Source organism: Protopterus annectens, chromosome 1.part0 (genome assembly GCF_019279795.1).
Source record: "Protopterus annectens isolate FY-2018-M chromosome 1.part0, PAN1.0, whole genome shotgun sequence".
Classification (NCBI taxonomy): domain Eukaryota; kingdom Metazoa; phylum Chordata; order Ceratodontiformes; family Protopteridae; genus Protopterus; species Protopterus annectens.
Genome location: NC_056725.1, coordinates 1092354864 through 1092377377, shown reverse-complemented (window position 1 = coordinate 1092377377; position 22514 = coordinate 1092354864). Strand labels below are relative to the sequence as shown.

The 22514-nt window shown below is 38.5% G+C and overlaps 1 protein-coding gene across 1 annotated transcript in view; it reads right to left on the bottom strand.

Annotated features, from left to right (window-relative positions):
* The window catches only part of ASCC3 (activating signal cointegrator 1 complex subunit 3), a 4485173-nt gene that overhangs the window by 4401316 nt on the left and 61343 nt on the right, over positions 1 to 22514 (bottom strand). Inside the window, exon 3 of the mRNA XM_044069284.1 lies at positions 15075 to 15143. Coding sequence (XP_043925219.1) covers positions 15075 to 15143 — 69 coding nt within the window. The remainder of the gene's footprint in view (positions 1 to 15074; positions 15144 to 22514) is intronic.

The window sequence follows — 22514 nt, the reverse complement described above, 5'->3', positions numbered from 1 at the left end:
TAGATGATTTGGGAGCCACACATATAGCATCCATTGTTTCTTTGTGAATTGCTTATCCAATCTCTCTTCCTAATCCTTTCTATCCTCCTTTGATCAATTTCTATAATTATCATGCAATAGTTTATATGCCCTACTAATTATCCCTTTTTAACAGCAGCATCTGTTCTAGATTCTACTTAAAACTTTACCAGCACTGGTCATTCACTTAGGATCTTCCTTTCTCATAGGTTCATAGGTGTGTACTGTGTGTACTAAGCTAATGGCCCTGGAGCCTTTAGAAGCCTAGCCCATAGGATTACCCTGGCATCGTGCCTATACTCTGATATCAAACCTTGACAGGGAAGACAGTCTCTAGCCTGCAGTCCAAATGTATTCTTGGCCGCTTCCCATTCTATTACCTTTCTCTCTCTATAATTATTTTCTCTCAATACCTTATTTCTTTTCCCAGTATTTTCCTGTAAATTCTAGGCCCCTCTTTCCTACTCTCTGTACTCCTAATTGCAGTCATCCCTATTGGCAGAATCTTCTTTCTTCAATCCCGGCTTGGTTTAGTTCTTAGAGTACTTTCTGATACTTTATGAATATAATATTCAGTATGATTATTGCTATTCTCCTTAAGTATCTGCATCCAAAAAGTCACTCTATCCTTATTTCTTGAGATTCTCCCCTGTTTCACCATCATTCCATTCCACTTTGAATTACAGCTTTCTGTTTGTGCTATATATAGGAGCCTTAACTGTGTAGCTCTGAAAGACCCCTTCATATCAGGTAATCCTAAACCACCTTGTTCTTTTGGAAGGATTAGCTTATTCTACTTGCTTCTTGCCCTCTTCCCCTTCCAGATAAAATACTTCCAAGTCTTTATTAATTGGCTATCCACATCTTCTCCTCTGGTTGATAAAATACACCTGACCTGTGTATAAAACTAAAGGGACTAAAATCATTTTCACTTCTTGTATCTTGCTATCTATATCCATAAAACAGAGATTCCAATTTCTTAGTTTTGTATTATCTTTTGTTTAGTCTCTTCCCACAGATCCTTAGCTGCCATAACAGAATCCTTTTTAATCCATACTCCTTATCATGTCCCCATACATATGGATGTTGCTGAAACAATTCATTTACGGGTACATAGTTTACAGCTATTACCTTTGTTTTATCTTCATTAATTTTGTATCCAGAAAAGATTTAAAATTGTCTCAAAATGTTCCACAACACCAAAATGCCATTTTCTGGTTTTATCTGATATAAAATAATATCATCTGCAAATAAACACAGCTTTTCCTGCCTATGTTACCAATTATTTCCTTTAGTTTCTGAGTCCCCTATTTTCTTTGCCAATGGTTCTAAATATAACACAAATAACAAAGGTGAAAGAGGACAGCCCTGCCTGGTTCCTCTGTTCAAATAAAACCTATCAGATAGGAACCCACTTACTTTAATTTTCACCTCCAATCCCTCATATATCCTCCTAATCAGCCTTATAATTTTATCAGAGAATGCAAATACTTCCATTGCCCTGCTCATAAAATCCTAGTTTACTCTGTCAAGTGCCTTCTCTGCATCAAGACCTACCAAACAACAATGGTATTTTATTGCATTCCACTTCTCTCTGGATCATCATTGTTCTGTTAATGTTGTCAGATGCTTGCCTCCCCTCCACAAAACCGCATTGATCCATATGTATCAGATTTGGCATTATATTTGCCATTCTTATATCCATTGTAGAAATAAACACTTAATAATCATAGTTTAGAATTGAAGTGAGACTATATGAAGCTGTATCTGATGGGTCTTTTCCATCTTTTGGTATTACAGCCACCACAGCTTTCCTCCAGGATGTTGATACTATTAAACAAAACCTTCCCGATCTTTACCAGTTTCTTCCCTCCTAGCTTTAAAATTTCTACAGGAATGCCATCTGTTCCTGGGGACTTTCCTGTATATTGATTATACATAACCATTTTTATTTCATCTCCTCCTACTGTAACTGTTAGTAATTGAGCTTCATCTACCTCTAACCTTGGCATATTTAATTCCTCCATAAACATTTCCATTTGTACCTTTTCTCAATTTTTATATTTTTCTGCTTTATGCAGAGTTTCATAACATTTCCAAAATATTTCTAGTACCTCTACAGGATCTCTGGTTATCTTATTTGTTATAGGCTCTCTAAGCTTGGCGACAACCCTTTCTACTTTCTGTTGTCTGAGTCATTGTGCTAAAAGTTATTTTTTGCTCTGGAGTTATTATCAAAAACAGTTGCTTAACAGCCATCTTTCTAAACTGATGTACTGTATATTATTGATGTAATCCCTTATTTTCTGTTTAGCATTCTGCAATTGCTCCTCTTTTTGTTCTGTAAGATTCCCCATATTCTGCAATACTTTCACCTTTGTAGTCCCTCTAAATAATTCTTTTTACTTCCTAACCATATCTCTCTTTCTTATATTTCTGCCCTGTTTTTAATATCCAGTTTAATTTTATGCCACTCCTTAGCTGTATTTTCAGAATAAATTTCTAACTCCTGAATAATTTCCGGAACTCATTCCTTAAATTCCTCTCCTTTTCACAGATAGATGTGAAAGTGCCAGTGTCTCATTTTTATTTCCTTACCCTGCATTTTTATTTTGGTTATTATTTGCGAGTGATCTGAAATACTTACTGGATGCATATCAAAACTTTCAAGTAAATGCACGTTCCTATTAAATATAATTTATGTCTAGCCTAGCCTAGTTTTTGTACCTTGGGGATTAATATGTAAATTTACTCAAAACTCCTACTACTAATTTCACATCTCCTGTGCCAAATATTTTCATGAATTTCTTCAAAGGTCTACCCTCTTTTGTTTTATTTTCCCTTCTGGGCCCCCAGATAAATTCTCAGTGCTATAAATCAAATTCCAGTTCCCACCTATAAGTAATATTCCCTGCTGAAAGCTTATTATTTCTCCCAAAATTTTCTTAAGCTTCATTATAGCAGTTTTAGGTGGAATACAAATATATGCCGGCATAATCCTCTTTCCTTGCCAGTAGCCCTATAGTACAACAAATCTACCATTATTATCTTTTTTCCTCTTCTATCACTGTTGGAGCTCCTCTTGCAATTAATATAAGTACTTCCCTTTTCCTTTTTCCAAGATATTCTGATGAATAACCATCCTGAAATCCTTTCTTTATCAAATTCACATGCTCATTTCTTTCCAAATGTATCTCCTGTAGCATAACTATTTGCACTCTGCATTTTTAATATAGTTCACTGCTCTTTCTTTTTTGTATATATATCTGTAAAACCATTCACATTTGAATGTAATATAAAAGGTGTTATTATGTTAAGAAGTTATTTTCCCTACCTGTTATGTGTAACATCTTTTTCTAAATGTCTAGTTTCAGCTTTTGTGTTATATGCATACACAAATGTTGGGCAGGTTGATCTTCTATACGGTTGTTTCTTGTAATACCTATTTGAAACTATATCACATCTTGCAAAACTTTTTGTTTAAGTGAAAACCCTGAAACAAATACTCTTTGAAACCGTGGGGAAAGTTTCACTGGCAGAGTCTCTCTATAGGCTTTATTACCAGATAAACAAGAAGAAGAATCTCCTTCTGTTTGATAGCTCACTTTTTCTTGGACAAAGTTTTGTATTTCTTCCTTAGCATGTTCTGCATCAAAAAATGATTTTGACCCTTCCGGAAAGAATATTCTGAAAATAACCAGATACAGCAGTTTGAATCTCATGCCTGCTTTTCGACATTCCCTGATTACTGGAATAAATGTACTCCTCATCTGCCTGGTGTATAGCATAATCATTTCCCACAAACACTCTATTGTCTCCCACTTTTAGTACTTTGCCCTTCTGCCACAGTTTTGACAGAATCAACTCTTTCTGCTGGCTGAATTGCATCTTTGCTATTAAAGGTTTGTGTTGTTTTCCCATGGCCAGGTTTGAAGCATAAACACAATATACTCTTTCAATTAACAACTCCTGCTGTAGAATACCAGTCCAGATGCTTATTTGTGCTTTCATAAAATTAACATAGCCTGTTCCTTCCAGTTTCTCTGGTCCAGCAGAAAATCTCAGGTTTTCCATTCGTGCTTTGTCCTCCAATTCTATTATTTTTGAAACATCTCTTCTTGAGCTGTCTCATACTCAGCCAGCCTTTTTTTTTCATTTTGACCTCTGATTTTTGCAGTTATATCACCTCATCTGAATATCTGTTTAGAGCTTCTTCCATTTTCTTTTCCAGCCTTTTGTTATTTGAGTTGATATACTCCTTCAGTGTTTCATTTATTTTAATAATCTCTAAGTACGTTTGTCTTATTTTTTCCTGTAGATTACTGGAAGTCATGTCTTTCGCCAAAGCTGGAGTTTGCACTGCTTTTTGCTGAACAGCTGCAGATTTCTTCCCAGTCAGTGTTTTCTCCTCACCTTTTATGATTGATTTTCTTTCAGGTTTTCCAAGTTTCTTTATTTGCTAGCATCTAGGCGGTGCACTTACTAGCCAATTACTGGAATTTACCCAAAAAGACAAGTTCACTCGCTCAGTTTTCTTAGTTTATTTTTTTCACACTGGGAGAGCTAAAATTAAGCCGTTACTCAGTGTGCAGCCATCTTGGAAGTCCAATCTGGCTACCACTGATATTGAGGTTGGTTACCAGCAGCACATTCAGGTCATATCACCTCTAGTGAAGGGAGCATGACAAGAGTCAAGGAATGCAAAATTAAAAATAATGGAAGCTGAGGCTCCCTCTGAGAAGCACCATCATTAGTTTCTTTTCTGTATTCACCCTGAGCCTGTTTATATATCCAAACACCTAGACTTGCTAATAATTATTCTGCCAAATATCATAATCACCTATTGTCTTTTATGATAGCTGGGCAATAGGGCCACCTGTTGCAACAGTGCTTGCCAGCTCTGTTAGTACTCACTAATAAATAAAACTCATGAAAAGTATGTCAATGTATAGCGGTCAGTGTCCAGCTGTAATAGCAATAAGCTAGTAGTCAGGATATTTCCTCTATGCCACATTTTTATTTATAACTCTTTTAGATGCATCTCATTCTACTGTATATATCATCACAGATTATTGTTTTAAAGCTGTATACGGTTGTAGCACTAAGACACTTCCATAGGACTCACTCAGTCACCAATCATCCTGGTTAACAGCAGCTGGTAAAAAGTTGTCAGCCCTAAATATAAACTATATAAAGTCAGTTAAAAATGAGAACTTAAAACTAATTACTTCAGTTACTAAATTGGCAGGCTTTGCATTATACTTATTTTGACCAGCTTCTGTATTATTTATAACTAAATCACTCTCACAAACTAATAAATACCAAGTGAGAGGACCTTTTGCATACAGATATTTTGTCCTTTACTTTAAATGTAAAGGTCAGTATGTTTGTTGTTGCTGGTTCAATTAGCCTCCTCATATGATTCTATGTGTCTGTTTGAGAACTCTGGGTAGACAGAGGAATAAACTACAGTGACTGTTTTTTGCTTAGCCTCCATTTTCAAATAGTTTCTGAGGTAGGTATATTCTGCAGGTTGTGTGCATGTGAGCGTGTGTGTGTGTGTGTGTGTGTGTGTGTGTGTGTGTGTGTGTGTGTGTGTGTGTGTGGTGTGTGTGCGCCTTTTGGGAGAAATAGTGGATCCCTGTGTGTAGCCTGCGAAGTACTTGCATTACCTCCTTGCACAGGATGCTTTGGGAATCAGCTGGGAAACTTTATACTGCTTAGCTGATCTAGTCATAGTCATGTGAATTTGGTATTAATTACATGCAATGCAAATGTAAATATACATGACTGAAAATCACATTTTAGTAGAGCATTGCAACTCAAATTATGTGTATAGTGTAAGTTGCCCTTCTGCATTAGTTTCTATGAATTCCAATTAATTTCTTCTGTTTGTTAAGGGCCAAATTGAGATTGTACTGACATAAATGATTGCTTATTATTTTCAGATTGTAAGAATAACAATTACCTTTTATGTACTTCCGCTTGATTACCACTCAGTGGCATAGCTAGAGTTTGTGCTGCCCAGGGACGTCTTTGAGTTTGCCATCCCTGCCCTTTCACAAAATCATAGCCAAATGGGCCCCCCCACACACAAAGCCCCCAAACAGCCATTCCAGTATCCCATTACTTGGCTATTTCTCTCCATTTACCATAAACACTGTAATGTGCATACTGTTTTATGGTTTACTTCTACAAGGATTATCTGTATCTGGATTTAATTTAAAACTTTTATTTTAAATTTTATAGAATGAACACTGATATACATCTGCTAAATAAAGCAATACAGTCTCACAATGAAAATGGACTTTGCATTAAAACGTCTCTGCCCTTGAAACTTACATTCATTGAAACAGCATTGAAACCCACATTCAAAGAAAATGCATCTAGCCAGTGGCGCATGACAAGACAGTACTTCTTTCTGACTACATCCAGCACTATATAAGCTCTGTAATTTTATATTCTGCTGGACTAATAAGATGCTTGTACTTGACTGGGGAACATGTTAAGAGAAAGTGAATTACACAAGATCGTGTTTGTAGGGTTTTGATGGCATAATGCCCCATCACCCCCTTGACTTAACCATCCTCTATTTAGAGGCTTATGGGGAAGAACTTAGCCCCACACATCTCATGAGACCCAGTCTCATTTTAGGGTGAAAAGCACACTTTTACCTGGTGGCATGCTTTAATAATAGTTACAAATGCAGATGATGTAAACAGCAAGATCATGTGAACTGTGTAACCATACCTTTCTAATTCTTAGCACAAGAAACCCGAATAAAGGCAATAATAACAGGGGGACAAAGACTCAAAATAGGACAAGATTTTAAATATTGTTCTTATAAACTTGGAAAGTTGCTAAAATAGTGTTTCCATTGGCATGTATTTTTAAATGATATGGAGTCTGAAACTCAAATGTCTGTCATTATTTAATGACTTCAATCCTCAATGATTTTCAAGAAAACTGTATGAGGAATAGTCAAAAAATATGAGCCAAAAATCTGGGCATTCTGCAAAAATCTGGACAGCTGAGATGTATGTGTGTATAACTTTTAAGTGCAGTTCCTCATACCTCTCTACATCTCAGTGCAGGAATGCTGATTAAACCGTAAAATAATTTGGGGGGGGGGGGACGGCAAATCAGGAACACATTTTCAACATGCCTCTTAAAAGGTTGCTAGAATAACATGCATTTTCTGGATGACATGAAGTCTGAAACGCAAATGGCTGCCATTATTTGCTAAATTCAGCCCTCAACAATTTGTAGGAAAACCTCAAATTTATGAAAATCAGACCAAAAATATGAGATAAAAATCTGGATAGCCTGCAAAATTCTGGACAGTTAAGACATGCGAGTCTCGTCAAACATTTTGGGATGTGTATATATATATATATATATATATATATATATATATATATATATATATATATGTTCATAGGTTGGTACTAGGCTATTGGCCCTAGGGCCTATACAAGCCTAGCAATAACAATTCCCTGGATATTTCTTCCCACAATATTTACTTCCCTGGACCCCTGTCTAGCAGGGTGACTGACATGATCCCGGGGTGAATTTCCTATCTCCCATCCAATCATCAAGGTTCCTTTTGAAGAGCGCCAAGGAGGTGCTCTGCTTGACATGTATGGGCAGTCTATTCCAAAGAATAGGGAGTCTCTGGGTCAGGAACTTATCCCTCCACCATGTTTTGTTCATTGTGATGACAAGGTTTAGCTCCCTGGAGTGTGTGGCTCTGAGGGATTGGGATTTCTATAAGTGGAGCATGTCCAACAGCTCAGGGTTTGACATGGCCTTATATGTTAAGCAGAGATCGCCTCTGAGGAGACGATATGCCACAGAGTATAGCTGGAGTTTATAGACAGTCAGCATATGGCATCTGCTTTAGGCCTGTGATTCTTTTAGTGAGGTATTTCTGCAGCCTTTCCAGCTGTTGCAGATGTCTTGTGAGGTACATACCAAACGGGATGTTATACTCTGTAATGGGTCTAATGAGGGATGAGTACAGTGGGACAATTACCTCCTTTTTTCTGGATGAAAAGCCCTTAGTGATGAGGTGTGCCACATAGAAGGATTTCCTGACTGTTGTGGCAATGTGGTTATCGAAGGTGAGACCACTGTCCACTTGTGTCCCTACGTCTCTCATCACACTTTCGGTGTTTAGTGTTCTGCTATCTATGTGGTAATTCATGGGTACATGGTTTTTCCCAAAGGGGATAACTATACATTTCTTGACATTAAACTTGAGCCCATGGCTCTGGCACCAAGCATCTGTTTCTGTAAGGTCCTTTTTAAGAATATCCACATAATTTGGGGATTCAATAATGGCTCCCAGTTTGCAGTCATCTGCAAACTTTGTTAGCCAGAGTCCCTTAATGTGGCCTATACTTCAGAGAAGTAGATTCCAAACAAGAGCAGTCCTAGGACTGAACCCTGAGGTACTCCACTTGTCACTTGTCTGGAGCTGGATTTGGAGTTGGCTACTATTACAGTCTGGATTCTGTCAGTAAGCCAGTTGGCAACCCATCGAGTGACATAATGATTTATGCCCAGCTTAGTAAGTTTATCTATGATTCCAGAGTGGGGGATGGTGTCGATGGCCTTGGCGAGGTCTAGATAGGGTGTGTGGACCACCTTACCCTCATCCACAGCTCTAGAGACTGATTTGAAGAAGTCAATCAGGTTCAGGAGACAAGATCGGCCCTTCATGAACACAAACTGGGTGGGGTCCAATGTTTGAAGGTTGCCAATGTCTTTGTTTATAATTTCCATGATAACACGTTCCATGCCCTTGCAGATCAGGCTCATCAGACTGATGGGACGGTAGTTCCCAGGATCCAAGGTGCATCCCCACTTGTGGAGTGGGATAACCGTAGCTGTGTGCCACTCAGTGGGCATGAAGCCTGAGCTGAGGCTATGATTAAACATGACACTTAGGTGAAGTGCCAGTTCATTTTGCAGTTCATGTAGTACACAGCCCAGGATGTCATCTGGTCCCATGGATGCTGTATTCTTAGTTTTGGAGAGTGCGGTTTCTACCTGTGTGGCCGTGATTACCGGAATTTGGAAATCCTTTGGTATAGAGATGGGCCCTTTAGGGGGTGAGAGGGGGGGCTGAAGTTGGCACTAAATCGATCTGCCAGGATATTGGCAATATCCTTGGGATCAGTATATTTAAGGCCATTCTGTTGTAGCTCAGAGCAGATCTGAGCATTGCCATTTAGATTCTTGACATAACTATAGAATGCCTTGTGGTTGTCTTTGGAATCTTTGGCAATTTGTATTTTCATAACTAGCTTTTGAGGATTTTATGAGGGATCACAGCTTCTTACTGAGGCTGGTAAGGGAGTTGTTTGCATCCTGGGATTTTCCTCTTTTCTGCAACAGTTTCTTCCTTCTGTTGTATAGTTTATGGCAGGAGACCACCAGATTGGCTTCCTTTTTTTGGAGGAGAGCATCTTGGTTCTATTTGGGATGGCACGATTCATGCAGGATTGGATGTGCTCATACAGTGCCTTAGTGTAGGATTCAGCAGTAGAAATTTCAGATCCCGTCTGCATGGTTGCCATGAAGTTTGTCACTTTGACTTGAGTAGCATGAAGTTGGCTTTGGAGAAGTTTTTTACGGAGGTTTCCTTACTGGGGGTGGGGGTGGGATGTGGATGTCAAGGGTGATTTGCTTATGGTCAGACCTGACCAGTGAGGGGGTGACCACTGGTGTGGAGCATCCATCTCCCATGTTGGTAATGACCAGGTCTAGGATATTGGAGCCCCTGGTGGGACAATGGATTAGTTGTTCCAGGGTGTTGGAATTTATGAATTCCAAGAACTGTTGGGAAAAGGTGTTGGTACCCCAGTAGTTTTCCCAGTTAATGGCACGGTAGTTGAAATCACCCAGTATTAAGGTGTTAGGTTGTATCTTAATATTTTCCAGTATGTTTAGAAAGGTGTAGTGAGAATCTTGGGGAATGGTGGGGGATCTGTAGCAAGCTACAATTTGGATTGCAGTCTTACCAAGTGTTAGTTTCACCTAGAGAATTTCAGATGCATTGTGTTGGGCAACTAGCCTGGAGGTGTGAATATCTTTGGTGAATATGGACACTCATCCACCTTTAGTGTTTCGGTCTTGGTTTGGTGGCCGAAAAGTGTGGTAAGAGTTGTAGCCTGGTATTGCAGGGGTGCTCTCTCTGGAGCCTTGAACCAGGTCTCAGTTACTGCACAGATATCGATGTTCTCCATTTTTAGGAGTGCCTCGAGAGAGTACATTTTGAGGTTTAGACTTCTAGCATTGAATAGCATTACCTTCAGATTTTGCATGCTTGTATCTGTTACAGTGGTGGTTTTGTCCTTTGAACCTTGCCTAAAAAAGGCACTATAGGGGTGGCAAGAGCTTTAGCCAGTAACCTGAATCCCAGGGGTGACAGGTGCAGACCATCTCTGGCAAAGCATCGTGGTTTGTCGATCATGTCTTCCCAGGCAGACAGATACTGGATCCCCTTTGAATGACACCAGAAGCTTAGCCAATTGTTGAAGTCAATCATGTTGTCCTTATACTGTGGTATAATTCTGGGTGAAGGCAGGATGCTACTCAGGGCTAGGGTCATACCTGCCTAGGCCACATGATCTGAGAGCTCTTCCATGTCTCTTTTCATGTAGTCCAGGGAGGTACGTCTCAAGTCATTCATTCCAACATGGACAATGACAGAGTCGTATTTGTACTTGTTGTGGAGTGACTTGAGTGCATGCATTATGTGGTGGATCCTGCCACCCAACAGGCAGCTGACTGTAATTTTCTCCTTGTTCAGCCTGCTGAGTGAGACATCAGTGTGCCTGACTATAGAGTCACCTATGACTAAAGTGCTGGGTACATTGTCTTGCCTTAGGGGCTGTTGTTGGGTGGCACACTGGTGTTGTGAGCTATGTGTCACTTTGGTTGTGATTGGTGTTTGTTTGCGTTTCAGCTTCGGAAGTCCTTGTTGCTTGAGCAAGTTAATGTTAAGGGCCTCTGCATATGTGGGTTTAGTGTTGCTATGTGTGGGTGTTGATGGTGTGGGTTTTGAAGGGCTATGTGTTGCTTGAGGTGTAGTGCAGGTGTTAACCTTCTCCTCTTGACTGTCTAGCAGAATCTTGGCTGGAGAGAGCTTTGCTTCCAGTTTGGCTATGTAAGTCCATCTCTTGCAAGTTGTAGTTTTGGGTGGCAGGAGGAGAAGGTTGTCTGTGTACATGAGGCAGTTGCTGCAATGCCCCAGTATGCCCAGATTCACCAGGTGGACAGGAGAAATCACTGGAAGCTGAGCTTTGGACATGCCTGCTTAGGTGCTTTTTTTGTAAAGTACAAGAGCTGTTTTCCCTTACCTTTGCAAGGTACTTTGCAATTATAGGCTGTTTAGTGCCTATGATTAATTTCTCCTTATCGACAAGGAGAGTTGAGTGCTTGTATCAATTTCAGGCTTCCTAGTGCTTTCCAGAAGGTTCTAGAGCAAGTGCTAGTCACAGGGGTTCAGAATTTAGTGCTACTACTGAGAAACCAGCTAGTTCTAAGGGAAATTGTGAAGAGCAGACTTTCTAGCATCTGGAATAGTTTAACCGTAGCCCTGTGGTGCTGCACGATGCGAAAAATGCACAAACACACGCGTTTTTAAGCTAGAAAGTTGAAAGGGATAGAAATCAGCCCAAAAAGGCTGATAAAATTACAATTTCAGAGCTGGAAACCACTCCTCTAGTTTTAGATAAGCAATACAATGCTCACCACTCCCACTGATAAGCAGTAGGACTTCCCTGTACCACAGCAAGGTCTGGATAGCTCTGAACACAGAAAATAAAGTCCTGAGACAAGCAAAGCCTGGGATCTGAACTATACTGGCTAGGAAAGGTGGGAAACGAGCAAACAAGATAGTATTTGTTTTTTGGTTAAAACAGGCTAAACAATGCAATAATACAGTCAATAAACACAGAAAAGGCTAACACACTTGAGTGTGTAGTCCTAAACAGTAAATGCAATTAAAACTCTATAATATTAGCAATTTAAAACTTTTTAAATGAAGCAAGGCAAGTGCACAACTGAAAAATGATTTAAGAGGCAGTAATACAGTAGAATAAGTAGCTAAAACAGGCTAAACAATGCAATAATACAGTCAATAAACACAGAAAAGGCTAACACACTTGAGTGTGTAGTCCTAAACAGTAAATGCAATTAAAACTCTATAATATTAGCAATTTAAAACTTTTTAAATGAAGCAAGGCAAGTGCACAACTGAAAAATGATTTAAGAGGCAGTAATACAGTAGAATAAGTAGCTAGTCTACATATACAGAGAAGTCTCTCTCTCTCTCTCTCTCTCTCTATATATATATATATATATATATATATATACAGAAAAGCAGCTAAAACACACTTAAACAATTCAGATGCAGTGCAACCTAGAGCACTTGAGTTATAGCAATATTAAGGCAAATACATTTTTAGTAAATGCACTAAAATATACTCGATATTTCCAAAATGTTTGAGAAGCACAGTCAGAAATCAAGGAGATTCAGGCATTTTTTTTAAAGAAAGGGAGAAAGGAGGAACAGAAGGCCTTCTCAGAGGTTCTCTCTGTATTAGGTAGAATGAGCTAATGACACTAGACTGGGAGGAGTGTCCCAGATCAAATTTATAGTAGTGGCGGGCAACTGCAAAGCCACCAAGTATAACAACAAGACACCAAAAGGGAGAGTAGGGACCAATACTAAAGCTATTAGCCTACACTCATTTAGACAGTAAACACTACAGAAATCTTCATGACAGCAGTGAACCACAAAATGAAAGTTTTTAAACAGATAAAGGAGCAAGGAGACTCTACAGAATGCTTTTAACTGGAAACAAATTAGTTACCTGTGCAGATTAGTTATATCAATAAAATACAGTAAAAAGTATGCAGCAGGCAATAAAAAGTGCTATATATAAATTGCTAGAAGCAATGACCAGTATAAATAAGCCAAAAAAACAGGATACTTATTACAGATCAGAGTTAGGGTTGCCACCTTTTCAAATGCCCAAAGTGGGACATTTTTGGTGCAAACGTCAGATTTTGCAGAGCAAAACATACCCATGGCCAGTACAAAGGACAGAACTTCACTTTTTTGCCTAAATAAAAGCTTATTCTTATAGCATTTTAGTTGCTTATTCTGTTTCTTATAACATTTAGGTGTTTCAGATACAGAATAACTGTTTTATGTAACTATTACATAAAATGTAGGAAATATTTTTGTCCTAAAATCTCAGGACAATTGCCATTTTTTTCAATTTTTTTGCAAGACACAACTGCCTAAAGAGGGACTGTCCCTCGCAAAGTGGGACAGGTGGTAACACTAATCAGAGTTGTAGTCAATGCCCCTCCTCCACTCTGCTCAGTGTGTATGGACAGAAATCCTCTCAAAGTTAGGGCTTAAATACCAGAAGATACAGCCTTAGACAACTTAAAAAAAGCACAAAAAGAACCGGCCCCCACTAGCCAGCAGACAATCAACACAATCCTGCTACGAAGGTAAAGAAAGGCTTCTTCTAATTCAAGATGGCCTAGTCGTGCTCAGAACAATCTCTGCAAAAACAAACAGGCCCAGAGCCAGCAAATCTGAACTGGGGCAATATATATATATATATATATATATATATAGAGAGAGAGAGAGAGAGAGAGAGAAAAACACAGGATGCAGTTGACACTACAAAACAAAGGATCTTGTGTTTCACAAATTAACAAAAGTTAAAATGAATATTTTAATCTCACAATTCTAATGTGCTATAGACTTCAGTTTGTCATTGTTAACTTTTAAATGGGACATAGTTACTGTTAATTAAATAGCCTACTTAAAAGGCCTTATATATAAACTTCTCTGCTATCTATCAATTTATTTATTAACCTTGTAGACCAGTAGACAGACTGGTCCTCAGACCATTTCAGTTAGGACCAAGCCAGTTAGGCATTCACAAATTTCAAAAGAAATTTTTTTTTTTTTTTTAATTGTTAAAGCCTCCTGGCCAACAGCTGTAAAAGTGGGAGGAGCTCACCCCCTCTCACTCTGTGTTTCTGGTGCCCTTGATTACGTGACAAAATGATTTTGAAGTCAAAATCCAGGGGAATGCAAGGGCACCCCCTCTGCACCTGCCCGCTTGTGTCCATGGAATCTGCATATGTGGAGTGAGTAACAGGATTAAACTTCAGGGATTTAATGTGGAGTCAACATTAAAAGAATATACCATATGCTTATAAGGTAAAGCGGTTGAGAAAATAAAGACAACTATGCTGAGAAAGAAAAATCAGATATTAGTATGACCAGAAGGTCCAAGTGGTTAAGTGTTTGTTCTTCCATTATGTTATATTTTAGGCAATACTAGTAGGGCCCACTCAAAAGTTTATGGGGAAGGTCAGTAGGAGTATAATTACACAGGTGCTGTGAAGGAAGGGAAAGAATATACTATGCTATGATATGGAAATATTTTCTAAAATAATTAATCACAAAGAAAGGGATACATCCCACTTTATTACTTTTGGAGGAACTAAGGTGAAAAAAAGGCCTACTAAGAGAGGTAATGTTAAGTTTGCAATAGATGAGAGTTCCTCTGCTTGATAAATTAGGAGAATTACACTATGAAGCCATTAGAGTCAAACAAATAGATAGTAAAAATAAAGAGGAGCTAGACAAATGGTGGAATGGAAGACTACATTTATAGTATGGGTATCACAGTTTGGAAAGGAAGGTTGCAAATATTTAGAGAAAGGTTTGGGGCAGATGAAGGGGGCTGCTTTTTCTATGGAGCATTACATGTGATACCCTGAAAATGGGCTAAAACTAAATGCTAAAAATGTAGTATTGTTGCATTTAGTTAACAAACCCTCTACCCAGCTTATAGTATAGAAAATGCTCCACTGCAAAATGAAGATTTTATGAGAGACCTTGGAACATGGGTAAATAACTCCCTCTGCTTTGATTATCATGTTTCACCAATAGTCAGGAAATCCAGCTGATTGCAGAGTATTTCTTCTAACTCTAAAGAATTCCTTACCCTTCTTAATTCCACACTGATCAAGGCCATCATTAAATACAATGTCTCTGAGATATACCTTACAAACATCTGTAAGCAAAAAAAAAAAAAAAAAAAAAAAAAACAAAAGAAAAAGAAAAACACAGACGTCAACAACTGTGGAGTTTTTGCAGACTGCAGCCAGTAATACTAGGTTTACTGCTCTATGTTACTTTTTTCCCCTCCAAACATCTTTATTAAATTTGATCTATATTACTTTTTTGTTCACTTGAGTTGTGGGGACGTGTGAGAAAGAAGGAAGCACATACATGAGCTCTTGAATAATGATGTACATATGAACTGAATATGCTAAGCATTCATTTATTAGAGTAAGGATGATCAGTGCCTTTCCCAGTGCAGGATTTATAATCTAAGTCTGCCATGTGCAGGACACTACATTTGGACCCTTGATATATATAGTAATGATGCATGAAGGTGCTTCTCAAGACTTTTGTACATAAGCTAGTGGTGTAAATTATTCAGCTGTATTAGTGTTTACTTGCATATACTTTTATTAGATTTATCTGGTTTGTTAAGCTGTCTTAGTTGTCTACCTAAGTTTTTCTCTGCATTCTTTCTGATGTGATGCCAAGATTAGGGCCATGACATCAGCTTCCTTGATGCATGGTATTAATAATAGCCATTAAATCCTAAGTACTGTTGTCAAATTGCCCATAATATGAACTGAGTTTAACAGAATGGGTTCTTAAAAATCCCATTTGTGAAAGAGTTACCCACTCAGATAATGCATATCGATTTGGATGCTCACTAGGAACAAGGCTTTTCAGTTGGCAGATTATGTGTCTTCCTTCCTTAATGTACCAGTGGTTAATTCAAAAGAAGCTATTTTGGACAAGAGAGCCTCTATGAAGAAAGGAGGCACCTTATTATCTCACGTATCATTCTATGCACAGATTCTTTGAATCATATTCACATACAAATATATTTTTAGCATAACTCACACATTTCACTACAGTATAAAAGGCATTATAGAAAAGCTTGTGAAGTATTCTATCTTGTTTCATCAGTGCAGATGTGTGTCATCATAGACAATATTGTTATTAACGTTCCAAGGGGACAAGTAGGGAAAGCAGGACATATGCATTCTGAAACATTACTTCTTCAATCTTCATTCTGCATTTAAACTTATGTCTCTAAAATCCTGGTTAATTAATGCGTTGTAATGATGGGTTGAAAGCAGTTAACCTAATGTTTAGTAATGGCCAATATAAGTCTGACTGCTCTGTGAGACTGTCATCTATCCCCTCTCTAGGAAGTTAACTGGTTTGGATGTAAATGGTTAGTTATTTTATATTAGCTGTTGTTTTAAGATTTGTTAGAGTCATTTTTCTAAATGTGTTCTTTTATTCAGTGCCTCAGATTTGATTTCTGTTCCACAGTATCATTCATAAGTAGTTACATTTATTCAACAACAGATGTATTTTCTTTTTTTTTCTGTAAGGAGGCTGCATTAAGTTAATGGGCTTGATTCCAGAACAAATTATGCTTGGGGCAAGTGGTAGTGCTAAAGCTGTGGACATTTCATCCCAGTGGCAATGCCATAAAACTTGCCTAGGGCAAAGTATGCAAATAAAGGAAGTCAGTAGCATATTGTCATAACTTGCAGGGTACATCTGATTCTGTAATCCACTGATCCCTTGCAGCAACCTGTATAAAGCAGAAGTGAAAACTGGATGAGCATTCCATTTGGCTAGAGCATTTCAGTCAAAGGCTAAAAAACTGAGCAAGTGTTATGCTTTCATTCATGACAGAATTTGCTGTAAAGTAAATGAAAATCTGCCTGTCACTGGGCGTAACTACATCTGGTACTTCCCAGCACCATATAGGTGATGCAATAGGAGTGTCATAGACTACAGCATGTTACAGAACAAACATGTTTCTGACTTTCATGAATTGTCTGGTGGTTAGTAGAGAGGATTAAGGCTATGGGCTGTTAAAAAGCCACCTACTGTAGTCAGTGGTTTTATTTCTGCAGCCTTCATTTGCCTACTGTGTGGATTTGAGAAAGTCATTTAACCAGACAGTGCTCTGGGGAAATTGGGAGACTGATCTAAGCTTCGCAGTGACCTCCTGGCATATATGCTTGGATGAGACCTACGTAAACATCCCAATAACATCACCTGAGTGCCATGCAGTCATGGAGACCCCTTTGGGATTGTGCAACTTCACTACATGCTAGGGACCATTCCACTGACTACACTAACATCTTAATACATCAGCCAGAATGGAGACAGTCACATTAAGTGCGCACAATACTTTTATTTGGAAAACACTGTGTTGTCTGACACAGTGACTAAGACTTATCACACATGATATCCCTGATATACACCAGATAGCTAAGTGCAGAGCCGCACAACTGTATATGTATATTAGGCCTAAAAAAAATAAGGACATAAGGATTGGCCTCTAATTCTGTATATGATTTATAGGAGCCAGCAGTAACCTACTGGAGCCTAATGACACCTATTCATCACCCCGAATTCCCCCATTAATATAATGTGCAGCATACCCATGCACTGAGAAGGCTCCTAATAGAGTAAATGTTTGGTTTGCTGAAGTCACGACTCAAGTGCCTAAACACATCTAAGGATGGTGTGCAATATACATCTGTGAACGCAGCTCAGATGGTCACCATTCATGGATTAGTGCACAGTGTGACATCCCCATGCTGGGCCAGTAATCAAGGAGCCTGAATCCTCACCACTGACACTGGAGAGGGATGTGCACTTAGAATACAAATGGATACACTCAGTATTTCCAGATTCAGACCTCTCTTTATCAAACACAATTTCCCTTAAGAGCACACAGGGCACACACAGCTCTGGGTCTGGATTTCTCTATATATGTCTCCCTCCAGGTCCCCAGTCAGACTCCCTACTGGTACAGCTGTAGTGTTAGGTCTTCAGCCGAGTGTCCAAACCAAGTCCTCCAGCACCCTCTTTGTGAACTCAGTGCTTCGTGTCCATGCCCCAAGTAGTTGACACACACTCTTTGAGATTTAATTTTCACACACACACACACACACACACACACACACACACACACACACACACACACACACACACACACACACACACACACACACACACACACACACACACACACACACACACACACACACACACACACACACATTCACATACACACAGCTGGGAAAAGTTGGCACAGATTACCTGCTCTACCAACTTTGCCCAGACTATAAGGCAGATTCACTGTCACCAGTCAGTTACTATAAGGCTCTTAAAAGGGTATCCAATTATGCTGAGTGAAGTTAATACTAATACAAATGGTAATGTTGACCAAACAGTAAGGCTTTTGGGAGTGGCCAGAGTTATCACCAAATAAATATGTGCAAATACTCTCAAAGCTTAAATATTTTCTAAAAAGGACCAGCCACAATGAAAAGTTTAAATATATTTAATAATAAATAATAACAGCACAAGAAAATACTAAATTTATATTTACAGTAAACCATAGAGGTCAAATCACAGGAGATATTGAAAATAACATTGACGGACAGATTCATACAAATAAAGAAAAACAATCTATAGACTAAGCTGTGCTGTATTCCTGACTGAATCTAGGATAATTACTATTCCCTAATAACTTATTTGACAGAGCAAGGCACAATGAAATATGTGAGCAGTCTTTCTAGTCACGTTCCCCAAAACAGAATATTCAATACTCAGAGATTACTCCCTGTAAAATATAATATCCAAGATGGCTTGCAGAATGACCTCATCTGGTCACGTGACTCTAGTTTCTCACAGTATCCCCCTTTGAAGCTGAAACAGAAATTTAGCATAGATGGCTACAATACACATCTAAATGATTATGGCAGTGCCTGGGGCTTCCCCTCTATTTTACTAAGCTAATGAACAAAGGCTTCTTCCAGACCCACTGTCTCCAGTCCTGTTCAGCACTGTGGAGTGCAGTTTAATAGTTTAACAGCCCATTTACATGTTCCTTATTTTTCTTAAAGTAAGCTAGCTGGTTAACATCTGCTGTCCCAGTATCCTCTATTAAAACATATACATTCCATTCAGTTGTTGCAATACAAGTACATTTCTTTTCATTCCAGCAGGGTGCACTGTTGATGCATTTTAACACAAGTAAACCTCACAGATATATTTTCAGCACAAGCATCTGTACAAATCAGTTTGATATACAAATGACATATAATTATTTACAAAATTCCAGTTAGCTGTGGTGGCACAAGTCATACATCCACTGTCCTACTTCGCCTGGCCTGACTGGCAGTACCTCTTATCATCACACACAGTATGATACAACAGCATAGTGATCTTCCAGTTCAGGGTGTTAGAAGCTTACTTTAAGAACCCAGACACCTGAACCTAACAAGCCATAGTGTGATAAACAGAATGGCACTGAATTACATGAGGATCAGAAACAGCAGTTTGCAGGAGGCGGACAGTTGTGGTATGTCCATGTGCTAACAACAAGGCAACATCTGGTACAAAATGATGTACCTTGGCATGCCACTGGTACTAAAAGTATGCAGAAAAAAAATGCTACCCACACTGGTATAGTTGGCATAAGAGTAGCAATCTAGGAATGCTTTAACATGCATATCCTGCACACCTCTGACATCAGGCACTACTTTGGTTTATAAAGATAATGTGTTGCACCACCATAGACGTGAGAGACATTATCTGCAGAGGCAGCAGGACAATATCAGCACACCACAGAACAGACACATACAATATGGTGATCACACATTGGTACGGTTAACATAATATCAATTCAGAAATCACACTCACATGCATGTTCTGAAAGCCTGTGGCATAAGATCTTACCTTTGCTTATAAACATCAAGCTTTACCACATTACCCATAACAATCATCATCTATGCATACACAAGGGGCACACTCTCAGGATGTTACAGCACAGACACAGAAAAATTATCACCACTCTGGTACATTTACTAAGACAATATCAAAATCCAGAGTATGCAGACATGAGCATATCCTGGTAACCTGTGGTATCAGACACCTCCTCTATTTCTGAATTTCATGTTTTACTACACCACTGCCATTATCTATAGAGACATCTGGTCACACCAAGGATATTATAGCACAAATAAACACAGGCAGAACCATGGAAGCAAATCTAAACAACCATGTAAGTTACATCATGTGATGCAAGCAGCCACAGAGGGTTGACAAGGTGATACCATAAGCACACCACCTCACTACAAACATGGAGCAGTTACAGAATATTTTTTTTCACTCCTGAAGACAACTGAGCCTACATCTGTGAGTGCAGCTGGACTACATATATCAGACTATGGGGCTAACATGCATGACGAGGCACAACTGCCGGGTAGTCCACCATGTTGAAACATGCCGGGCACTATATGTGAGACTGTAGGGCTACCGCCTGCAGCCCACGTGGTGACAGCACCAGTAACTATAGTGTATGTTATTGGGATACTATGGCTAAGCACACTCACCTGCATGCCATGTTTGACATGCTCTCCACATGCTAGGTCACAGACAACAGATCCCATTGTAGACAGCTAGTGCTGTTGTGAACTGATAGTTTATATGTTGCCTGTGATTACATGCCTACAGATGGACTCTTCCCCTTCATAGCTACCAGATGTCTGATTTGGTCTCTTTCAGCATCATCCTACCATTGTGTTCCAGGATATGTGATACCAAACGAAGAGTCCCATTTAATGTGGCAATAGCCTTCATGATCCACTGCTACAGATGCTTATTAGACTGCAGCTGCATATGTATAGATAATGGCAAAACATGCATTCTGTAGATATCTTAGTCCCCATTATTGTTACTGCCTATGCTTGTCACTTTCCAGCCATTAGTGGCACTCTCCCTGCTCTTGTTGGTATATGTAATAAGGACCAGGGAGATGCAGCAAAATGAATATAGGGAAGGAAAAAGGGGATTAATATAAACAGAGTTCTGCAAATAGATTACAGAATTGTAATGACGTTCCCCAGTTAAAACATAATGCAGTTAGGAATTTTATTATGTACAATAAACCATCCTGTTTTAAAGTTCAAAGTGCCAAGTCTTATAAAGTGAGCCAGTAGCAAATCTATTTGCTTAACCTTAGATTCTAAACATTTTTAGTATTAGGCTATGAAAGTTTTGACAAAACTGATGAACTAAGAGTAGTTTTGAGCTTAACACAATGTGGGTAGTTTTACCCTTGATCAAAGAGTATGATGCTATTTTTAAGCTAGGACTTTGATTTGTTTTACCATTAACTTCTAAATGTGTTGATTGAGTCTCTATCCAAAGTGAGTCTTATATATTTTATATATTGTACAAATGGTTGTTTCATTAGTTGCTGTAATTTTGAATCATCAGCCTCTTTTAAGTGTTAATGTACTGTTTCCCAGTACCTTAGTTAGGCTTACCTAAGTAAAGTCATTTGACATAGTTGTGCATGAATAACCTTTTGGGAACCTTTTGACTAAGATCCAGTTCAAAAGTTGAATCACATTTTAAGATCTTCAACACTTTTGTGGAGATTTGGCTGATTTAAAACATCAGTGTCTGAAGAAACCGGAAGCAGTACAAAACTATTACTTTACTCGGACAAAAAAAATCCTTAAAACATTGTCATATATTATTAGTAAAAATCAAAAGAGTAATGGACCAGGAGTGAAACCTGAAGGACAATTATTGTAACCTTTCTAGGATAAGAGGTGACATTAGAGCTTTTCACAATGCAGAACCAAAGATTATCTAAATGTAAAATTCCTAGAAATCATCCAAGCCATAAATAAATGTGGTCCAAAATATCTTTTACCTCAATAATAAAAAAAACTTAAAATACCTTAGAAATATGTAAAAAGCATGACAGTAGCAGAAGGATTATCTTTATTAGAATGAGTTCTTAAATGGTCATTGACACTAAGCAGGTCTATAGCAACACCATGATGAAGTTAAAAATACGACATATATCTTAAAATATAGAATTAGTCAAGAAGTATTTGAAAATGCATATCTGCACAGCCAGTTTAAACACTTTACCTACTGATCTAAAAGACTAGCATGCTTGTAGTTTCCAATGATTTTTTAGTTTGGATTTTCTTTAAGAATAACAGTAATAATGACCTTCTTCCCAAGTCTGGGCACCTTCCTTTTTTATAAACTGTTAGTCAACATTCTGACAACATTAGCAGTAAAGCAGTAATAAGGTAAACAAATTAAGGCATGAGAGTGTCAGTGGTCACTACATTGATCAGTTATGCTTAATAGCTGTTAAGGGCTTCTTAGCTCATTCACAGTTAGAATGATAATTTCTGAAAGATCACCTTTTTTGTATGGAGGTCATCTATTGATGTAATCTTGGTCTTAGGTGTAGAGAACACGCAGTAGAAGGCAGTTAGAATTCAGTTTCGAA